The 23,903-nt window shown below is 38.9% G+C and overlaps 1 protein-coding gene and 1 long non-coding RNA gene across 22 annotated transcripts in view; one reads left to right on the top strand and one right to left on the bottom strand.

The window, feature by feature from the left end:
* ATE1 (arginyltransferase 1) overlaps window positions 1–20,027 on the top strand; it is a 158,106-nt gene extending 138,079 nt beyond the window's left edge. For 17 of the 21 annotated variants that reach the window (XR_013525157.1, XM_078346685.1, XM_035269311.3 and 14 more), the window contains one exon: window positions 16,641–20,027. Coding sequence is in view for 17 of the 21 variants with exons in the window: in XM_078346685.1 (XP_078202811.1) it covers window positions 16,641–16,937 (297 nt within the window). In the remaining 4 variants the exon portion in view is untranslated. Of the gene's footprint in view, window positions 1–1,444; window positions 2,673–12,512; window positions 12,661–16,640 lie in introns of those variants that run through there. The other 4 variants (XR_013525155.1, XR_013525156.1, XR_004732212.3 and 1 more) reach the window with 2 other exon arrangements.
* A 1,931-nt stretch (window positions 20,028–21,958) lies between these two features.
* On the bottom strand, window positions 21,959–23,628 carry LOC144578767 (uncharacterized). The gene is made up of 3 exons (XR_013525164.1): window positions 23,220–23,628; window positions 22,863–22,974; window positions 21,959–22,766 (listed from the first exon to the last, which is right to left on the bottom strand). It is a non-coding gene; the product is annotated as an uncharacterized LOC144578767 (long non-coding RNA).
* Between the last annotated feature and the right edge of the window lie 275 nt (window positions 23,629–23,903).

Here is a 23,903-nt window from a genome sequence, read left to right as displayed (position 1 = left end):
CTTTCTATATGTCTGAATACATGATGCTGAGTTTTTTCCACATCATTGTCTGTCTCTAGGCCCCACTCACATAGTCTGATGATTCTGCAGTATATCCTGAACATCAGCATATTTTAAACCTCCCTGCGATTTGAATATGCAGCCAGGGCTGAGAAGCACTGCACTGGAATTGAGCTTATTGTGTTTCTTGTGTATTTTCTTTGAGAGTCTGGCAGAAATTTTTTCTGCTGCCTCTTTGACCATATATTTGTACTGAAAGGTGGATGAACCCTCAGCGTTGACTTCTCATTGAGGGGTAGGTCCTGGCCTGTGGCCACCGCTACCTGGGGGACTCTGCACCTTCAGAAGTTCCTTCCTGTTTCTAGCAGGAAGTGAACCAGAGAGCACACAGTAAGCTGTGCCCTGCCAGCGACCACCTTATTCTTTCTACCTAGCTTTGGCCCACAGTGGCAAATGGTAAATGTGGCAATAAGCACTTTCTTTAAATAAAGTCTTATTGACAGAAGTGTGAGTGCTTGGTTGTTCTAAAAAAGTAGCACTACTTTGAGATCAACAGTAATGACAGCTCCTACTATCATTCTTTAGTACTCACCTATGCCAGATGCTTCATATTTATTCTCCAGCACTTCAACTCTCTAGACAGCATTTTACCTGAAGTTCTACTAGAAGCAACACGAGTGATTATATGCTTGTTATTAGTGGTGATCTGATGTAGAAAGTCACAGTTCTGTAGCACATTCCAGTCAATGTGCAGGTAGCATACTCATCTCCTCCCCTCACTCTGCACAGGTAAGTACCCTTGAAGTTTAGTAGGGCAGCTTTGGGCTGTTTTTCTGTGTAACTGGTTTTATATTTTTTAATTATATCAGTTATTTAGACATACAACTTATGTAGTTATAATGAAGTCGTACCAAAAATATCCTGTGGCTTTTTACATTAAAATTAGAATATCTTGAAAATCTTCCCCATTGTTTACATAAAGAACTTCCTCAATCTCTCTCTCTCTCTCTCTCTCTCTCTCTCTCTCTCTCTCTCTCTCTCTCTCTCTCTCTCTCTCTCTCTCTCTCTCTCTCTCTCTCTCGTGGGAACCCGTAGAGACAAAGTCTTGCTATGTTGCCCAGGCTGGTCTCAAATTCCTGGCCTCAAGCAGTCCTCTTGTCTTGGCATCCTGGATTATACTCGTGAGCCACTGTGTAATCCCAGCACTTTGGAACACCAAGGCAAAGTGTCTCAGCCTTGGTAAAAATAAGCCACGCCCCACCTTACTCCACTGTGCCCAGCCTTCATGAAAATAAGCCACATCTTATCATACTGGTAGATTTAGAGAAAAATTGCAAAGCTATAATGTAGAACATTCGTATTATTCAACACCCAGTTTCTCCTGTTGTTAATGACTTATTTTTTTTTTTTTTTTTAATTAGTAGACTGTTTTTTTTTTTTTTAGATGGAGTTTCACTCATGTTGCCCAGGCTGGAGTGTAATGGCGCAGACTCAACTCTCAGCATCTCTGCCTCCCAGGTTCAAGTGATTCTCCTGCCTCAGCCTCCCGAGTTGCTGGGATTACAAGCATGTGCCACCACACCTGGCTAATTGTTGCATTTTTAGTAGAGATGGGGTTTCTCCATGTCGGTCAGGCTGGTCACGAACTCCTGGCCTTGGGTAACCTGCCCGCCTTGGCCTTGCATAGTGCTGGGATTACAAGTGTGAGCCACTGCGCCTGGCCTAGTAGATTTTTTTTTTTTTTTTTTTAGCAGCTTTAGGTTCATAGAAGAATTGAGCAGAAAGCACAGAGTTCCCCTGTGCCTTCCAACACCCTTCCCTGACCCCCCACCCCAACCCTGTCATTAACATTCGGCATTGGTGTGCTACATTTGTTACAGCTGATAAGCCAATACTGATCCATTAGTATTAACTAAGGTCCATAGTTTGCATTAGGATATGTTCTTTTTATTTTATTATTTTCCCAAGACAGGGTCTTGCTTTGTCACCCAGGCTGGAGTGCAGTGTCACAATCCCAACTCAGTGCTACGTCTGCCTCCCAGGTTCAAGCAATTCTCGTGCCTCAGCCTCCCGAGTTACTGGGACTACAGGCATGTGCCACAGTGCCTGGCTAAGTTTTGTAGTTTTAGTAGAGTGGAGGTTTCACCGTGTTGACCAGGCTGGTCTCAAACTCCTGGCCTCAAGTGATCCACCCACCTCAGCCTCCCAAAGTGCTGGGATTACAGGTGTGAGCCACCACGCCCAGCCGGGTACGTTCTTTGTGTTGTACATTCTCTGGGTTTTACCAGGTGTCCAATGACATGTATGACATGTATCATACAGAGGAGCCTCACTGCCCTAAAAATCCCCTGTGCTCATCTGTTTATCTTTCCTTTCCGCACCTCCATCCTATGGCAACCACTGTTCTTTTTCTGTCTACATAGTTTTACCTTTTCCAGGATGTGATAAAATTGGAAACAAACAGCATAGAGCCTTTCCAAATTGGCTTTCTTCATTATATGCATTTAAGGTTCTCCCATATCTTTTTGTGGCTTGATAGTTCCATTTCCTTTTATTGCTGCATAATATTTCATTAGGTATATATGGTACCAGAGTTTATCTGTTTACCTATTAAAGGATGTATTGGTTGTTTCCACTTGTTCACAATTATGACTAAAACTGCTGTAAACATTTTTTGGTGTGTATTTTTGTATAGATGTGTGTTTTCAACTCATTTGGATAAATACCAAGAAGTCCCCTCAAACTGCTGCTATCAACTAAGTTTATCTAATAGTCTAAGTTTTCTGTTGTCATTTCAACCATGTTCACACTATCTTCACCAGAAGTCGATTTTGTCTCAAGCAATCACTTTCTTTGCTCTTCCATGAGAAGCACCTCCTCCTCCAGGCAAGTTTTCTCATGAGATTGCAGCATTTTGTCACATCATTAGACTCTACTTCTATTTCTGATTGTTGTACTCTTTTGACCACAGCTGCAGTAACTTCCTCCACTAAAATCTGAAACCCCTCCAGGTCATCCATGAGGTTTGGAATCAACTTCTTCCAAATGTCTGTTAATGTTGATATTTTTACTTCCTTCCATGAATCATAAATGTTCTGAATGGCATTTAGAATGGTGAATCCTTTCCAGAAGGTTTTCAATTTACTTTGCCCAGATCTATCAGAGGAATCACTTCTGTGATGGCTATAGGCTTATGAAATATATTTCTTAACTAATAAGACTTGAAAATTGAAACTACACCTTGATCCATGGGCTTCAGAATGGTTATTGTGTTAGCAGGCATGAAAACAACATTGATCTTGTATAACTCCATCAGAACTCTCTGGTGACCAGGCACATTGCCAATGAGCAGTATTTGGTAAGGAATCAGAAAAACTGAGCAGTAGGTCTCGACAGTGGGCTTAAAATGTTCAGTAAAATATGCTGCCAACAGAACTCTTCTGTAGGCAGATATACTGTCGTCTAGGCTTTGTTGTTCCATTTATTAAGCACAAAATTTGCCACAATTCTTAAGGGCCTTTGGGTTTTTGGTATGGTGAATGAGCATTGGCTTCAACTTAAAGTCACCTGCTATAAAAGTCCTAGACGGCAGCTTCTTCCAGTAGAATGCTGTTTCATCTGCATTGAAAATCTCTTGTTTAGTGTAGCCACCTTCTTGATGATCTTGGCTAGATCTTCTGGGTAACTTGCTGTAGCTTCTACATCAGCACTTGCTGCTTCACCTTGTACTTTTATGTTATGGAGGTAACATAAACTTCTTTCCTTAAACCTCGTGAGTCAACCTCTCCTAGCTTCCACCTTTTCTTCTGCAGTGTTCCTACCTCTCTTAGCCTTTAGTGAATTGAAGAGAGTTAGGGCCTTGCTCTGAATTAGGCATTGGCTTAAGGGAATGTTGTGGTTGGCTTGATCTTCTATCCAGATCATTAAGACTTTCTCCATATCAGCAATAAGGTTGTTTTACATACCATTCATGTGTTCACTAGAGTAGCACTTTTTATCTCCTTGAAAAACTTTTCTTTTGTATTTGCAACTTAGCTGTTTGACACAAGAGGTCTAGCCATCAGCCTGTGTCAGCTTTCAGTGTGCCTTCATCACATGTTTAATCATTTCTAGCCTTTAATTTAAAGTGAGACATGTGACACTTAGAGGCCTTTTAGGCCTAAGTTATTAATTGGCCTAATTTCAATATTGTTGTGTTTTAGGGAATGGGGAGGCCCAAGGCGAGGGAGAAAGACAGCAGAAGGGCAGGTCTGTGAGGCAGTCAGAACACACACAGCATTTATTAATTAAGTTTGCTGTCTTGGGCACAGTTTGTGACACCCCAAAACAATTAGTTAACATCAGTGATCACTGATCATAGATCACCATAACAGATGTAGTAATAATGAGAAAATTTGAAATACTTGGAAAATTACCAGAATGTGACATAATAAACTGCTACACTAAGTGTAGCAAAATGAGATATGTTTATATTTCCTCTAGTAGAGTCTGTCTCCATAGGAAAACCAATACTATTGTAAGAAAAGTGAATTTGTATTTGCCCCTAAGATTAATACTGTAGTTTCTAATTTAATTTTATGCTCCAGGAAATTTTTTGAGGTATTGCTACTTAAAGGTACTTTTGGAAGTCTCTAGCTTAATTCTCTTGAGAAGAATCAAATATCAACCTAATGCCAGATTCATTCTTTGGAAATTAATATTATGACTCCCTTCATTGTAAATGGGAATTTGTCTTTGTGACCTAAAGAGGTTGCCTATCAATTTACCATCATGGTAATAAATAGCTTTTGTGACCTGTGAAATATGGTAGAATTTAAAGCTGTTGATCTAAAATAAAAAACTTATAGACAAACTGAACATAATAGATCGTAAGATGAACTGATTCAGTGTATTTGATAATTTAAAAAAATTATTAGCTACACATGTATTTGCTTATATTAAGTGTAATACCTTCTTTGTCCTTTGTTCAGGACCCTGTTCTGTTTAACACTTTTATTCTTATTTTGATAGCTACATTTCCAGTTACTGTATAACTGGTAAGGATCTCCTAACATATCAGAAGAAAAGAAACAGAATATGAAAATACTTCAGTAGGCTGGAATGATAGGAATATGTCAGAACAAAATTTAACAATGAAAAAAGTACAAATGCCATGCTTGGGTTTCAGAATCCACACAAATATGAGGGAATATGATGGGAAGCTGAAGAATACCGTTTAGCACTAGCATTTTGATATGGTTTGGCTCTGTGTCCCCACCCAAATGTCATCTTGGAGCTCCCATAATTCCCACATGTTGTGGGAGGGACCCAGTGGGAGATGATTGAATTGTGGGGGCAGGTCTTTCTCGTGAATGATAGTGAATGGGTCTCACAAGACCTGATAGTTTTAAAACTGAGAGTTGCCCTGCACAAGCTCTCTTTGCTTGTCACCATCCATGTAAGGTGTGACTTTGCTCCTCCCTGCCTTCTGCTATGATTATGAGGCTTCCCAGCCACATGGAACTGAAATTCCAATTAAACCTCTTATTATTATTATTATTTTTTGTAAATTGCCAAGTCTTGGGTATGTCTTTATCAGCAGTGTAAAAAGAGACCAATACAGAGCATTTTTTATTTTTAAATTTCAAATTTACAGAAAAATGACAAGAATAATATGAAGAACATATGCGTACCCTTCACTCAGACTTCCCAGTTGTTGACATGTTACCGTATTTGCCTTATCACTTCTTCTGTTTTACTCTGTATTTTCTTCTAAACCATTTGAGAATAAGTTTCTGATATATTGCATCATTGTCCTTCAGTATCCCAGTGTGTATTACCCGAAAACAAGGACACTTTTTTTTTACATTACTAGACGTGGCCATCAAAACCAGTAGCATTGAGATATTACTACCATCTAATCCACACAACCCTGTACAAATGTTACAGATTTTCCCTATAACTTCCTTCATAACACAAAAATGCATACACACATACACAAGGTTACTTTACTTTTCTCTCTTTTTTTTTAGACCCAAGGTTCAAGTGAGGATCTTGTGTTGCATTTATAGTTGTATCTTTTAGGCTCCTTTTGTCTAGAACAATACCATAGTATATCCTTGTCTTTTATTGCCTCGATATTTTTGAAAAGTCCAGTCACTTTGTAGAGTAGTTCTTAATTTGTGTTCGTCAAATATTTCTTCATAATTAGATTCAGGTCATGTAGTTTTGGCGAGAACACCCTAGAAGTGTTGCTGGGTTTGTACTGCATCATTTCAGCAGGTGTGTGGTGTTAATTCATCTCTCTGCTGTGACTTGAATTTTTATCACTTGGTCAAGTGGAATATGTCAGGTGTCTCCACTGTAAAGCTGATAAGTACTTTGTACATGTTAATAAGTAATTAGTAAATATTTTGTAGAAAGCTCTCTTGAAATGGTGTAAAAATCCTGTTGTGTCAAACTAATACCTGTTAGTTTTTACATCTACTGATCATCTTTCCTCCATCACTTATTACTGAAATGGCTGCCAAATGATGACTTTTTAATTCTGTCACTACTTTTACTTTTATTAGTTGGTATTCTCCCATAAGGAAAAGCAGTCCTCTTTCTCTGGCATGGACTATGTAATCTCGTTTTAATCGATGTGTTATAAATACTGTTACTTTTCATTATTTATTTACAATGCTCAAATTGTCTCAGAGTTGACCAGTAGGAGCTTTTTCAGGGTGACTCATGTTTTCGTTTGACAAGTCCCTGTCATTCTTTAAGCACTTTCTTTAGGGCACAAAATATTTCAGACTCATCGTACGCTTTCTCTGCCTCAGTTCTGTAATCACTCACTTCTCTAGGCAGCCCTAGTTCTTTTTCGTGGTGAATAATATTTGGAATACAAGATGTTAGTAATAAGTATGCTCATTGCTACTGGGGTTTCATTGTTTCTAAGCCCTCTCAGCAGACAGATGTAGGCAATATATGTGAGTTTACACACACATTTATATCTACCTGTGTATCTGTATGTCTACATCAGTGTATAAAAATCATGAGTTTTTCACTCGTATCTGAAATTTTAATCCAGCACAACAGTTTGTTCTAGTCTTCTTCTTTTCCATACCTGTAGCTCCATTCTCTGACAAAGAAATCTGGCCTCCCCTTTTTTCTCAGCCTGTTTATTTATATGCTCAGTTCCCTTGTGTATAACTAATTTCTTGACCACACGGGCCAGAATTGGCCCAGTCCTACCAACCGGAGCTGGCAAACGTCTCTTTGGCCCTAGCCCTAGCACATAAACCAACTTCCCTATCATTTTTTTGAAATTCTGTAATAGCATGTTTTAATTTACATTTCTTTCATTATATTTTGTGAGTTTTTAAGCCTAGCCTTTTATTAGGGTAAGGGTAAATGGTGAAATAGGAAGCGTCTAAGATGAGTATTTAGAGGTCAAAACTTAGAATAGAAGTTTGAGAGTCCTTATTCATCATCATAAGAGATATTTTATTAGCATTTTACTTGGCCAGTAGAGATCCTACCAGCAGTGTGTGTGCTGAGGTGATAAAGTTGATGTGATTTTTTTTTGCATGCAATTGCCTGATTTTTGCATTATCCTTCTGCTTTTGTCTGATGAGCTTTTATAGGACTTTGATACCAAATATCCATAATATCAAAAATAATCTGGAGTTCTTTTTGTGGCTAGAATCACCTTGATAAATTATATGTTTTATATTTTGTTTTGTGACTTTTAGGAGCCATAGTTATTTTTAATCAACATCATATCATGATGTTTTTTTCCTTTGAAAAATTACATTTTAGCCATGCCATTTCAGCCAGAAAATGAAATACAAGGCATTCAGATTGGAAAGGAAGATGTCACACTGTCTGTATTCGCAGATGATATGCCCTTGTACGTAGAAAATTCTAAAGAATGTGAAGAACTATCAGATGCAATAAATGAGTTCCACATACACAGAAATCAATTTTATTCCTACACACTTAAACAATGAGCAGTTTAAAAATGAAATTGTCAACAATTGCATTTACAGTAGCATCAAAATAAAATTGTTCAGAATAAATTTACCAGAGCAATGCAAAAAATTATATTCTGAAAAATACAAAACATTCTTAAAAGAAAGTACAGAAGATCTAAATAAGTGGGAAAAAAAAATCTCATGCTCATGGATCAGGAGACTTAATATTGTTAAGATGGTAGTATGCCTCAAATTCATTTACAGATTCAGAGCAGTGATCTAGTAAATTCCCAGCTGGGTTCCCTGCAGAAACTGACTGTCATAAAATCCACATGGAAATTAAAGGAATCCAGGATAGCCAAAACAATCTTTAAAAAGAATGATAAAGTTAACACTATGTGGTCCTGGCATACAGGCAGGCATACGGATCTGGACTAGAATTGAGAGTCCAGAAATAAACCCTCATGTTTATGGTCAGTTACTTTTCAAAAAGGATGCCAAGACAATTCAGGGAAAGGATCTAGCCTTTACAACAAACGGTTCTGGGTCTTTCAGAGAAAATGAAATTGGATCCCTATTTCACACCATCTACAAAAATTAACTCAAAATGGGTTGGACCTAAATATAAGACCTAAAATTATAAAATTCTTAGAAATATACATTGGAGTAAATCTTAATAAGCTTGGATTAGGCAGTGTTTTCTTAGATATGATATAGAAAGCACAAGCAACAAAAGAAAAAAATAGATAAATTGGACTTCATCAAAATTTAAAACTTCTGTCCTTTCAGAGACCCAGTCAGGAAAGTGAAAAGATAATTCACAGAATGAGAGAGTGTATTTCCAAATAATGCATCCAATAAGGATCTAATAACCAGACTATGTAAGGAACTCTAACAACTCACTAAAAAGACAACCCAATTAAATATAGGCAAATGACTTAAATAGACATTTCTAAGAAGACATATGAATGGGGAATAAGCACATGAAAAGATGCTCAACATCATTAGCTATTGGGGAAATGCAAATCAAAATCACAAAAAGATACTGCTATGCACCCACTAAGAAGGCTGCAATCCAGAAAGCAGCTAGTGACGGTGCTAATGAGGATTTGGAGAAACAGGCACCTTTGTGTATTGCTGCTGGGAATCTTAAAATGATGTAGCCACTTTGGAAAACAGTCTGGCAGTTCTTCAGTATGTTGACTGCTAATAGATGTGATGGTTGCACAACTGCGAATAAACTAGAAATCCTTGGTTTGTATAATTTAAATGGGTGAATCACGTGGTATGTAAATTGAATCACAATAAAGCTGTTACTAAATGACATTTTTCAAGCTTAGAGATTTCTTAGTTTTCATTTTGACCAAAAATATTCTGAGTGAAATTACTAACAACAGTATTACTTTGTAGAATATGAAAATGCGTAATTCTTTGAGCTGGAGTCCCAAAGTAATTTCTGAGCCTCCACCAAATGGGCTTGAAGGATGAGCTAGGAGCCTCATTATTTCTATCACGACAGCTCTGCATTCCTTGGCTTACCCTTTTGCTGGCTTACACTGAAAAGCTTCCTTTCACCCTTTCTTCTCACCTTTCCTGTCACCTCCCTCATAAAGATTAGAACATTTGTCACTTTAAAATATTCTAAATCATATTTGACTTCGAACTTGAAGAGTTGCGTTTTTGTAGAGTATTTCTCCCTCTGTCATACACATTTGTTGAAAATTTTAAATTCTTTCATTAAATCAGTTTTGCTCAGCTGTCTTCAGCCATCTGCCACTTATATAAGTATCTTCCTTAGAGTATGTAACTTATTTATGTAATAATGCTGTAGCAGTAAATAATGAAGTTAAGAAAATAGACTTTGATTATCTTTTAGAAAGCCTAGAAGTTATAAAGTCTCTTTAAGAATAACAAATGAGTTCAGTCCTCATAAGGAGGAGAAGTAAAGCTTTGATCTCTAGCTTCTTGTCCTTTGAACGTACCTGTGAGGCGCAGTTCATCTCCCGGGAATAAAATGTTGGGAAAAAAAATCCAAGTAGTTGTTGCCCACGAGTTTTCCTGGAAGATTAGAATTTCATGGAGTTGACAGCATATTTGTATCACTAGTGATCAAATACTCATCTCAGAAGAGAGTTTGCAGGATTGCCTTTGGTTTTTATCTTATGAAATTAGATTGTGATACATCAGAGACAGGAAAAGTGGAAGAAGTTCTAGTTGAAACATATTTCTAAGACATCTCAGTAAGCTGGGAGTTTTTCTTAGACGAAATGGCACATGGTCTTTAATCTCCAAATGGCTTATTTTTCTATTATCTTCAAGGTCACCTAAGGAAAGGCCTGTTGTGCTGTGTGGGTTCAGCTGTAGAGATTTTTGTCTGCAAGCACTGATGACATTTATTAGGCAAGCAACAAAAGATTATTATAAAAGGGTTTGGTAAGGATTTGGGATACATTTTTTTCCTTTAGTATATAAATCATAATTTATTGTTAATGGCTGAAGTATCTGATAGGATGTTTTTGCTTAGGTTTTATTATTAATTATGTAGAATATGCTAAGAATTGGAATCTCCCTTTCTTAGGAACATAGCTAAATGATTATAAGACCACAGGATGTTAAGCCCAGAAGACAGAAGTATATGTTTTGTTTTTCTCAAGTTTCTCAAGTTAATATATTATACCCACTGAAGGGGTAATTTGATGATGTTTAACTTAAGGTATGGCTAGAATGTGGTCCAGAACTCTATATTTGAATATTTAAATGCACTTTATGAAATTGTTAAAATGCTGGTAACTCAGATGGAGGTGTGTTGAGGGGAAGAGGAACTGTAGAAACGAGGCTTCTACATGGGGGCGGACATCACTCTACTTTGTTTATTTCTGTGTTATTTGAATTTTACAACAGGGATTACTTTGATGACTAAAAATGATGTAAAATTAAAAATTAATGTCATTATTATTGAATAGTCATTAATTAATTGATAACTAATTCCAAGACAATTTTGAGTTCATTCAGTTTGGTAGATTGAGTTTTTAAAAATGTATAGTGTTTCTTTCCTTTGTTTCTGTCACTGTGTGTCTTGTTGGTCTGTGTTCCCTGTTTCTAAGGCACTGCAGTTGTTGCTTGATTTCTTTGGGCAGGGAGAATTCTAAATTTGAGTTACAATTGAAAGTTTTCTTAGGTGCGAAAAGATAGGCTGTAGTATTAATTTTTAAAGAGAAACTAAATGTTTTTATTTGCTTATATATCTCAGTATACCTTCTGGATTGAATAAATTGCTTCTGACAGAATATACAAATTAAGTTTGAATTGATGTAACTACAGAATTAGATATAATCTTACCTGAGTACTGAGGAGTTTGTGAAATGTTAGAACCTGGTGTGTTGGGTATTATTAACATTAACCTAGGGAAGTAGTTAGGTTTGAAGGAATGTATGCGCAGGAGCTTGACAGATGCTGATAACACATATTATTAGATGTTTCTGTGGCATTTTTATAGTCAGAGTGTGTTGATGGGAAAACTACAGAATTTGGGGCAGTTGACAAAATTAAGTCTTTTTTTAGTAAATTAATTTAAAAGTTTCCATTACGTTTCAGCATAATCTGTGAGTTGGTGATAGAATTAGCACCACATTACTTGCAATATTAAACAACAATAACAGCAATTCTACCCGTTTCTGAAGGATTTGAACACTAAGACTAAATATATTTGGATTTCATTAACACTGAACTTGGATTCATTAACATCAAAGAGGATGAGAGGATTTTAGAATTCATTAGTATCACTCTTTTATAATTATGTATGACATTAAAAGGTGAATCTTGATACCTACTTTATAAGATACTTTATTTATTATGCATTTGACAACTTTGATCCAGAACAATTCTAGGCCTCAAAAGTGTTTGGAGTTAAAATATATGTATATTGAACTTGATTGATTTCTGTGTCATAGCTCTATGAGAATGCCGTAAATTAATTTAGAATGTAGGAGACTTAATTAGATACATTTGTTAACAGATAAACATAAGTGGTATCATTAAGCCAGTCTGGAATTCAGTGGTTGAAGCGTAGATATTGTAGTGTTTCCAAAAAATATGACAGTTGTAATTTGAGAGCTTTTTCATGTGATCTCAATAAATGGAATGGAAGTATATATTTTGGCAAATGAAACAAAATTTCTGCTCTCTACAAGGAATACACTTTAAAATAATTGATGTAAATTTTATATAATGGTAGGTTTTTTCATAAGCTCGTATTTTTATATGTCATACCAGAAAAGAGTAAAAATTAGAAGATGACATTTTATTTTAGATAAAATGACATATCAGATCTCACATTTTTATTTGCTAGGGTGTTTCATTGATTGGTATCTTAAAGTATGTCTGTCCCCAAATATTTTAGGATAAAGATTTAAACTGTTAAGCATCGTTCTAGATAGTTAAATATAAACATGCTTTAAAATTCCAATTTAAAAAATTCAAGGTTTTAGATTTAGAAAATTTTGTTTTGCCTCTGTTCTTGCCGTTTTTTTCACTTGCTGATCTCACCAACCTTCACTTTTTTATTTGTATTAGACTCTAAACATGCTCGAATCTGCCTTTTTCCTGCTAGAAGCATTTAGATGGTGGAGATTGTTCTTCATGTTGCAATATGTACACATTAAAATGTCCAAAATGGACAGCAGGAACCCAGGTGCTGCCTCTTCCTTTGTCATTTATCCTGGTAAGGGATGTCATAACCTGGTGCATGTTAAATATTTAATTGTTTCAAACTATGTGGACTTTCCCCTTTGGTTGGTTAGAGTAATTCATAAGAAACAACACATATTTTGAAATTCATATGTGTATCAGGATCTAACCAGGAACATGCAAACCACTTCAAGTATTTACAGCAGAGAAAAATTAATGCAGGGAGTTGGCGATAACAGGCAGTGGTGTTGCTGAGAGCCAAGTGAGGCACAGAAAGGTGACCCAGAGATTAGCAATAGCAGGAAGCTACTGCCACCCTGGGCTGAGGAGGAAATGGGGTTGAGGGGTCAGGGCTACCCAGAACTGACAACTTGAAGAGCAGCTAGACCACCTTCCAAAAAGCAGAGCCACAGAAGAGAGAGGAGAGGTTTGGGGTGAAAATGCCCTTGCTTCTCTCTCCCCCAGCTCCAGCCCCTTGCTACTGGCTGAACCCAGTCAGAGACCAGCTGAGCCTGCAGGAACCAGCCTCCTGCAATACAGAGCAGAACAGGTGGAGGGCGAGGAACATAGCTGAGGGCAAAGCAGGCACAGGATGAAACAGCGATATTGAGGAGGTTCCTTCTCTTGACAGTTTATGTCTAGCTTCATCTTGATCCCCTTTGAATATGTCCCTGGACAAATTGAAAATAGGAAACGACATTGGCATTCAGCTCTGTGGATGTGAAGGCCCTCTGGCTGGCATCCTGGGTGTTCCTTTCTCCTCACCCTTCTATGCCTTCCCAAGCGGGTTCTCAATGAAAGAGTGTGGTCTTCTCTGCCAGTGTAGAACTTCTTTTTGGCTAATAGCACGTGGTTAGCTTGCATCTCCTGATGCAAACCTCTCAACAGGTATAGAATGTAGTCATTTGGGGGATGCCACATTCTCTAAGATGATTGAGATCAGCTAGCCTCTGAAATAAATTCATATAGTGGAAACACTCAGTTAGATATCAGAAGAATAGTGTTATGCCTGCTCAATCTGAAATTGAGCTTGGATGATTTCTCCTCATTAATTAATTAATTGATATCTTTTTAGAGAAAGCAATGACTGTTGAGGAAGAATAAACTTTTAATATTGTTGCTACGATTACAAAATAATAAGGGATGTAATGTAACAAGTTTTCAAAGCATAGAGCCTTGTATGAAGTGGACATCCAGTAGAATGTTTGGTTAAATTTGTAGTGAATCTGCTGTAAAAAGTTGATCACTGGCTTTGAGAACTAGGTATAGGGGTTTATAGCTGGAAGACTAAGACATCTCCTAAAACAATCCTGTTGATTTATAGAAAAGGCAACTGGCATTTCTGTTTTCATTTTCAGGAGATTCAAACTTAGAAAAGAAATAAAATGCTTAAATCAACCTTTAAAAACAACTATTTTTTAGATTACGAAAGTCTTAGAGAATATAAAAAAATTGTGTGTGTGCGTGTGTGTGTGTGTGTTCCAGTGTAAAGTCTATAATAATTCTACTCCCAGAGATTGATTCAGCAAATATTTATGGAGCCTCTACTGTGTGCCAGGTAGTGTTCTAGGCACTGGGGAAATATTAGCAGGCAACACAGTTGAAATATTTCTTCTTATGTCATTTTATTCCTAATGGAAAGGGAAATAGGCAGTAAATACATGTGTCAGGTGGCAGTAAGTGCTGTGAAGAAAGATGAAGGAGGATTAGAATGAGTTTCTTCCTATTTTATGGGGGACCAGGGAGACCCTCTGAAAGTGATCAGTGTAATAGAGTTTAAGCTGTCTGGTGCTATGGGGAAGAGGGTAATTCTGAGCAAAGGGAAGGCTTAGCAATATGTTCTGTTAACAGGCTGACATACACATTTTTTTTTCCTATATGTATATTTTTTATACTGTGCCTACTTTTTCCTTTCTCTTGACAGTCTGTCTCCCATTGTCTTTTTAACAGTGTGTATAACGTTTCATTCTGTGGATATACCTTAACTCTTTACCTGCTTCTCCATCGATGGACATTCAGGCTGTTTCCAGTTTCTAGTATTAGAGAGTGTTGCCATAAACAGCCTCTTACATGCATGGAAATACTTATGTGGGTGTTTCTTAAGACAGTGGTTCCCAACCAGCCTTAAAAAACTTAAGGAAATACTGTAGCTCAGGTCCCACTCAGACCAGTTTTTAAATTAGGGTCTCTGGGGAGGGGATCAGGCTTTGGTATTTTTCAAAATCTCAGATGATTGCAATATGTAGTCAGGCTTGAGAACCACTGCTGTAGAATTGTTCTTAGAAGTAGACTGGCTGAGTCAGTGATAAAAAGCTTTGTACATTTTAGTAGATGCTGTAACATTATTCTCTACTCCTTAGGATTAGGAGCGACTGCCAGTAATAGAAACCTAAAGATAATATTGGCTTAAACAAAATGGTTTATTTGTAATGTAAATATCTAGACATAAGCAGCCCAGAGCTGGTGTGGCAGTTTTGTTTCCTGAAGTCCTCAGTTGCCCAGGTTTTTTCTAGCTTTTGTTTTGGCTGAACTGAAAGTAAACTCTTAGCCTGAAACTCCAGGTAGAGGGTAGGGATCCTGCCATGATGTCCACGTTCCAGGCAACAGAATGAAGGAAAAGTTGAAAATGAAAGCGGCAAAAGGCACAGGTCAGCTATCCGTTGCAAAAGATGCCCGGAAACTTCCGCAAAACACTTTCACTTGTATCCCATTGGCCAGAGCTTGGTCATGTGGCCACACCCAGCCACAGGAAGGCTGGGAAACAGACTTTCGTCTGGGTGACCGGTGTGCCCTGAAGAAAACCAGGGCTGGTTTTATGTGAAAGAGGAGAAGGCCAGATAGTGGCAGCCACCAACAGTCTCTTCCTCATCCTCCATGAAAGCTGTAAGAATCTGCCCTCCTACCTAAGACTGGGTGTGTGCATTGTCCAGACCTCGTCAGTCACAACTGTGGAGTCAGCCAAAAGCTTCACTGCAGAGATTAAAACTTCAGATAACATGTTGGTACAGGGAGAGGCAAAACAGACTTAGGTCAGATGCAGGAATGATGTGGAGAGTTGTAAACTTTATCATGTGCCAGAAAATAATATAGGTGCAAGAGACCAGTGTTTTAATTCACCTACTTCTTTGTCTCTGCTTGATTTCAGCTGTCATCCTGGAAGGTCTTTATCACCTTCAGCATGGTAGTTGTTACTTAATTGCTAACACACTCAAGTTTGTGTTAATGTTAATGCTGCCCACCCTTATTGGAACATACTGATCAAAGACATCTTAATACATATTTATGTTTTAAGTTAAAAATTTTTAAATTAAGACATGAAGGCTAGGCTGAGCGTGGTGGCTCACACCTGTAATCCCAGCACTTTGAGAATCCGAGGCAGGTGGATCACGAGGTCAGGAGTTCAAGACCAGCCTGACCAACATGGTGAAACTCCGTCTCTACTAAAAAAAAATAAAAAATAAAATTAAAAATATTAGCCAGGCATAGTGGTGCACACCTGTGTGTAGTCCCAGCTACTTGGGAGGCTGAGGCAGGAGAATCACTTGAACCTGGGAGGTGGAGGATTCAGTGAGCTGAGATCATGTCACTGCACTCTAGCCTGGGCAACAGAGCAAGACTCTGTCTCAAAAAAAAAAAAAAAAAAAAAAAAAAGACTGGGTGCAGTAGTGACTCACACCTGTGATCCCAGCACTTTGGGAGGCCAAGGCGGGTGGATTACTTGAGGGCAGGAGTTCGAGACAAGCCTGGCCAACATAGTGAAACCCCATCTCTACTAAAAATACAAAAATTAGCTGGGTGTGGTGGCGCACACCTGTAATCCCAGCTACTTGGGAGGCTGAGGCAGGAGACTCACTTGAACCTGAGAGACGGAGGTTGCAGTGAGGTGAGATGGTGCCACTGTACTCCAGCCTGGGTAACAGAGAAAGACTCTGTTTCAAAAAAAAAAAAAAGTAAAAAGGAAATGGAAAGCTTGATATGTGATGTTTTAAAAATCAGTATTTTTTTTAATTGCAGTGGATGAAGATCGCAGTACAGAACCTGATCGAGTGCAGGTGTTTCACAAGAGAGCCATTATGCCTTACGGTGTTTATAAGAAACATCAGAAAGACCCAAGTGAGGAGGCCGCTGTTCTGCAGTATGCAAGCCTGGTGGGGCAGAAATGTTCCGAGCGGATGCTGCTGTTCAGAAACTGACCTGTCGCCTCTGCCGGGGAGTTCCTGTGTTGTGCTGGTGATTTGTGCCTGGATATATATTCAGTACCTGTGGGGAAATAACTGTCACCACCCACAAATTAGACATTTTTTATTTTGACTATGGCTTTTAAAAAATATTTTGTGGCAATGTATCTGTGAGAATCTCATGGTTAATACAAAGATTTTAAAACTGTTGTGACCTAGCCCCCATAACTGGGGTTTATCATTTTGGAGGTTTCTTTCTAGAGCAGGATATGCTCAAATTCTCCTGTTTATATTTTGTAAAATGAAGAAGTGAATCTAAGTAACTGAATCACAGTTGTGTGTTTTTTTGGTTCTGTTAGAGAAATGAAAACAGACTGTTTCTCAGGCCCATTTCAAACGTTACCTTGTGCTGGGGAACCTTAAGTATGGGGAAGGTGGAAAGTTCGTTTCATCACTTAGAAAACACGTCTTCTCAAGAACAGAACTGTGTGCTGTTACTCAGTGTTCAATATTAAATTGCTGCCAAACGTTATGTAGTTTATAGAGAACCTGAAGATCAAACACTTACAAGGATCTTGTGTTAGCATCAGGCGTCATTTGCTCAGGACAGTCCTGTTCATGTCAGTTGTCTTGGCATGGTTTTCCCCCCCTAGAATGTAGTAACTCCCTTTTACTCTAAAAACCTCCCATTTGGGACAATAAAATACCGAATTGCTCTAGCTGCATTATTTGCTTTATCTCTAAAAATGTAAGAAATTGAATTATTTAAAGAAAAATGTTGGTTTCTGTCTTGATCTAAGCCTCATCCAAAGGAAACAGGCACTGACTTTTATCTTGCAGCTCAGGACATGTGTCTTTGGTCATTAGTGGAAATTAGTTAATCTGTGATTACTGTTACAGAAGGAATCGTTCTGACCTCTGGTCCAGGACAAGAGCGAGAACAATCCTTTTCTTGCCCTTTGACTTGAGAGTCAGAGTCAGGGTGGCTTCTACCACCCTTAGTAACTCAGAGCAGAAGCCAGCTCCTTCCTTCCCTCTCTCTTGTTGAGTCCTTTGCCCACCTTCTGAGGTGGCAGGTACTGTGCTGGGTGCAGGAGGAGAATCGGACATGTCCATTCTTAGCTATAGTCGAACTGTGTGGGAAACAGGATGAAGGACAGAGGAAGATTATTTTCTTGTGCCCTCTTCATCCGCTGATCCCCTCTTCTGCTTCCAGCTGTCTGGCCAGCAAGCCCTTTTTCAGCCCCATTTTGCCCATTTTCCTGTTTTGATTCCTCCTTTTTTAAAAGCCACATTATAAAACACAGTAGTATGAATCCCACTGCTGATTTTAAACTTTTCTCTAAAATGTGCTGAATTTCGACCGAACATTAATTAGAAAATACCCTCAGCTAACTAGAATAAAAAGGATCATATGGCAGTGATTTTAAAAATGAAATCTCTAGAAACTCAGCATCCTTGTCAGCCGTATTTCTTCGTTCAGAGTGTGTCTGTCACAGCTGTCGGGTGCTGAGTACTTTGCTACCTGGGCTAGAGTAGTGAGCAAAGCCATTTTCTCTGACCACAAGATTTTACATTTTTCTGGGATTTTGACCTGCAAAATAGTCTCTTAAGAGCCTTTGAGAGACTCTTACTTGGAACTGCCTTCAGAATCTGTAGAGCTTTTTTTTTCTTTTTCCTCTAAGATGAAAAGAGCTTCATTTTATGATTATTTTATAACAAAAGTGATACTCAGTGTAAGCCGTTAGAACATTAAGAAAAAGTATAAATAAAAAGTAAAAATAACCTAAAACCCAATTACACTCAGAAGAAGAAAAGAACTGTTATGTATGTGTACACACATACCTATGCAATTTTAATATAAATAGAATTATCTTCTACATGCCGTTTTATTTCCTCAACAGTAAATTATGGACATGTCTGAAATTTGAAATCAATTTCAAAATAAGCCTTCAGAAGTGTGGTAGGTAATCTCAGCATTATTAAAATAAGCAGGGCAGGGCCCGTACTTGGCCCCCTTAGCGTTTGGATGTCCAAGTTGGTGTCACCAGCTGTGTCCTTCCTCCTTTTGTCTTTGTGATTAGCATGTAACATGCTATTCATAAAGATCACAGCGCTTGCATATCAAATGAAGAGAAAACTCGACTCCAACATCTTCCCCCAACTCTGGTTTCTTCTGCAGAATTCACTTTCAGAGGAGAATGAGTCCTGTCTGTAAATCATTGAGCTTTCCCTGAGGGGGGCGTTGTAGGTTGACTCCAGCAAAGCCTCAGAGTGACTTGGACTTGGAGATCCTTCTACTTGGCTGCTGTATTCACACATTATGTTTGTTTGTTTGTTTGTTTGAGAGTAGTGTATCGATCCTAGTAGTCAGCGTCTTAAAAGGATGCCAGTTTGTCCTTCTGAGCCCCAGCTGAGTGAATATTGATAGTGGGCTAAAAAAGCAGAGTCAAGGAAAGTGCCCCGGCCTCGGTGCTTGACAAGCCGTCTAGCTGAGAGATCCGATTGCATGCTCGTGGCTTTCAGAGAGAGACGCAAGAACTTTGCAAAGACAGTTTCTTTCTAATGCAGGAAGCTTTAGTATTGTGCCCCCTTCTGATTTCAAATACATTCACACCTACCTTCGTGTTTTGGGATCAAAGATGTAATTTTGATTCCCCATGCTACCATCTTTATTTAAATTATTTCTGTTCTAAGAGATTTTTGTTATTTTTTTAAAGGTAATCTGAGCACTTTTTTGTATTCTAAAAGATAGAAGCTATCAGAGAAATATATTGTTCATTTGATTAAAATTATTTAGATAAGAAATATTGCTACGTTCACTTTTAAATAGCTTTATCCTGTTTTCCGTTCATTTTGTAAATATTTGTTGTGTGTAGTCTCTTAACATGTCAGAGTCTATTATGTAAAAGAACCTTTTCAGATTTCTGAACAGTATATGGTTTGATTTTATAGGCTTTATGTTATTGAATATGAATAAAGATGAGGAGTATGATGAACAGTTAACTATAATGTACCCGTCATTGCTAACTTGAAATAAAAACAGTTGGAAAATGTTTGGATTAGAAGTTATTCAAGTGCACATTCTTTTCTAAAAGGAAACCAGTGACTATAAGGCAAAGCAAGTCTGATTGCATGCGGTATTTTTTGCTCTTGTACATGCTTTTTGAACAAGCTATTTGATAAAGCTTGAATGGAAAAAATAAACCTGTTTGTATCTGCAGTGGCTCTTGGTGGTCATTACTTAAAAGACAAATGTTTTCATCTTTTCAATTCCTGAACACATTTCACCTGCTGTGAATATGTAGAAAGCAGAGGCAAAACATTGGCATTATGAATCATAAAATTTAATTTTCACAAATGGAGTTCCAGACCATGTGGTTATCTAAATCAAAGTATGGTGGATTCCTTTCTCAGAAAGTAAAATAAATCTCATGTTAAGCAAAAAGGCTGGATTCTCACAAGATAAATTAGGGAATAGAGTTTTTTTAACCCAAAGGGATTCAAGATAAGACTTTAGGTATGAAATTCACCACAACCTATGTGGTTTAAAACAACAGGAACTGATTCTCAGTTCTGGTGACTAGCAGTCTGAAATTAGCATGTCAGCACAACCATGCTCGCCTCGCTGTGGCTGCTGTTGGCTGCCGGCAGACCTTGGTCTTCCCATGACCATCTCCCCCGCCTGGGCTTCTGTGTCACCATCTCATCTTTTAAGGACACCAGTCATACTGGATTTAGAGTCCACCCTAATCCAGCATGACCTCAATACATCTGCAAAGACCCTAATTCCAAATAAGGTCACATTCACAGGCGATATTATCTCCGTGAGTACACATGGCCACCCCAACAGTGCCCACATTGGATGGTGTCAGTGCAGAACCTTTCTTTCACCACCGTATGTTCTACAGGACAGTGCTGCAGTACGGCAATTTAAAAAACTGAAATGCAGCCGGGCAAGGTGACTCACACCTGTAATCCCAGCACTTTGGGAGGCCAAGGCAAGTGGATCACCTGAAGTCAGGAGTTCGAGACCAGCCTGGCCAACCTGTCTCTACTAAAAATACAAATATCAGCCGGGCAAGGTGGTGCGCATCTATAATTCCAGCTACTCAGGAGGCAGAGACAGGAGAGTTGCTTGAACCCGGGAGGCGGAGGTTGCAGTGAGCTGAGATCATGCCGCTGCACTCCAGCCTGGGCCACAGAGAGAGACTCAGTCTCAAAAAAATAAAATGTGTAATACTTTGATACTCTTTTAAGTTTCTATGCGGTAAAACGCTGGAACTATGACAGTGGATCATTTGGGGGCAACACCTGTTGACACTTGGCAGTTTCTCATCGTATGTGGTAATTTCTTTGGCGCGATCTAGTCCCACCTTTCACTTAAGTGCCGCTACGCCTATGTGCCTTTGTAGCAGCAGCTCATTACTGTCAGGTTCCTAAGATAACTGTCCCATTCAGATTTACAGTTAAGCTATGCAGAGAAATGCTGCTTTCTTAAAGAACAATTTGAATGACTAAAAGATTAATTCAGAAATATTTATACAGGACTCCTGCTTTTGTGGTTTTTTTTCCTCTTGCCTGTGCTGGAGTGCAATGGTGCGATCTCGGCTCACTGCAACCTTCGCCTCCCGGGTTCAAGCGATTCTCCTGCCTCAGCATCCCGAGTAACTGGGACTACAGGTGTGCACCACCATGGCCAGCTAATTCTTGTATTTTTAATAGAGATGGGGTTTTACCATGTTGGCCAGGATGGTCTCGATCTCTTGGCCTCGTGATCAACCCACCTTGGCCTCCCAATGCGCTGGGATTACAGGCATGAGCCACCATGCCTGGCTGATTCCTGTTTTTTTGTTTCCATTTTCAAATATCGCATCTTAAATTTTCTTCCTGGTTTCTAGTTTTCTAGTTGCATGTTTATTTTACCCAAATAAAAAACTTTATCAATAACAATATCTGCATCTATAGGGTGTTAATACCTCTCATAAAAGAAGTCTACTCAAAAATCCTCAGAGACCTAACTGCAAAAGAAAAGTGGGAAAAAATAAATACTCATCATAATGTCTCCCTTATACTGTTTAACGCACAGCTGGTGGATAATACAGATGATTAAATCAGCCCACAAGACAGATTGGTAGATTTATGGCTCTGCTTTTTGGAGTTGTTTTATTCCTTTATTACATTTTTTAAGAGCAATTTTGATTACTAGGGTTTTTCCCTTTTTTTGTGTGATGGAGTTTCACTCTTGTTGCCCAGGCTGGAGGGCAATGGCGCAATCTCAGCTCACTGCGACCTCCACCTCCTGGGTTCAAGAAATTCTTCTGCCTCAGCCTCCTGAGTAGCTGGGACTACAGGCACATACCACCGCACCGGGTCAATTTTTGTATTTTTAGTAGACATGGGATTCCTCCATGTTGGTCAGGCTGGTCTCGAACTCCTGACCTCAGATGATCTGCCCTCCTTGGCCTCCCAAAGTGGCTGGGATTACAGGCGTGAGCCACTTTACCTGGCTGATTACTAGGGTTTTTTTCCAGCCTACTTCTAACCAAAGCTGCATGTCAATGTCTCAATCCATAGATCACACAGAATTTCAGTGGAGGCATTTTATTTAGATATGAGGCGGTTAGTCTGGACTTGCTTGGCCAAAAATTGGTTGCTGACTCCCTTGGGCAGAGCTTGTGGTAGTGCGAGACTGGGAGGAGGCGGCGGTCATGGGAGTTCTGTGCCAGCGTGAAGGGCGGCGCCTGCAGAAAGTAACAATGACTACTTCCAGTCTTCCTGGCTTCTGCCTGTTCTTGAGCCACTTGGCAATTCGTAATATTATTCCATTTGTTATTTTACTAAGAAAGCCAGGAAAACAATCAGTGTGTGGTCAACCGTATACAAGGGAGGCTTCTGCATCTACAGCTGCTGACGGATATGCCTGAAGTATTCAGTATTTCTGATAAAGTCACTCATGATTCTGCTGGGAAAGTTGGAATGAGAGGAATGAAGTTTAAAGGGAAAATCTGGAGACGAGTTTGGCCTCATTCTAATGAGTGTTATTCGTTTCTCTTACCCATTTATTGCCTCTGTAAAGATATGGAAACTGTTACATGTCAGCATTATCGGTGTGTGATGAATTGTGGACCTCACTTATCTGCAGGCTGCTTATCTGGCCACTTCAGCATCTGGAACATAGAAAAGGAAGGCAGAAAGGAAGGAAACACAGTCCGCTCTTAGCAGCTAGAATGGGCTGGAATGCATACACTAAAACTCCTGCCTTATTCCTGGGAGTGCCATTAGGGCTACACGATATAGGGGAAAGAGCATGGGGCTTTGTGAAGATGTTTCTCCGAAGACATTTTTGGTGCCAAAGGAAAAGGGAAAAAGTGAGGTGGAAATGACATACTTAATGGAAGGTCGTGCATCTTACCCTGACCAGCTCTCACGTGCATGGCCGGCAGCAGTCCACCTGTGCCCTGTGGACAACAGTGAGTGAGGAGCGCTGACATCAGACCTGGAGAACCTTCTGACCACATTCCACCAGCAAGCACCTGCATCCTTTTATTAACCTACTTAGTAAATTAAAAAGAAACAATGTTTCTCCCAAACATTGTTTCTTTTTCTTTTAACTTACTAAGTACTTGAAAGGCAAACCAGACAAAGTTCAAGTCCTAGAAGCACCGCTAGGTGTGTGACCTTAGCGCCAGAAGGAAGGTCAGCAACTTCAGCTGCCTCTTCAGGAGCGGTGAACTGGGCAAGCTGCTGGCCACAGCTGATAGGAGTTGATGAGATTAGCCGTCGTAGACAGTTCAGCACGTGGCCTTGCTGCTGTTCTTCAACCCTTATATCTTGATCAAAGCAGGCATGAACCAAAAAAGAAAGGTCATAAAATTCAATTTTTAACAAAACATTACAGAGAAAAGGTAGGGTAAACCCTACTCATCCAAAATTTGAAACCCTAAACAACATGGTAGTTTCAGGCCAGTTGGAGAGTTAACTTTGGTCATGACAATGTTGAATTGTCCAGGAAATGGTTAAAATACATTCCATATACTCTCTGAGAAGCAAATGTGTAATGCAATTGAAATATTTCATAGTTTAAGCAATCAAAAGG

Source organism: Callithrix jacchus, chromosome 12 (assembly GCF_049354715.1).
Source record: "Callithrix jacchus isolate 240 chromosome 12, calJac240_pri, whole genome shotgun sequence".
NCBI lineage: Eukaryota > Metazoa > Chordata > Mammalia > Primates > Cebidae > Callithrix > Callithrix jacchus.
This window is presented reverse-complemented; position numbering and strand designations above follow the sequence as displayed.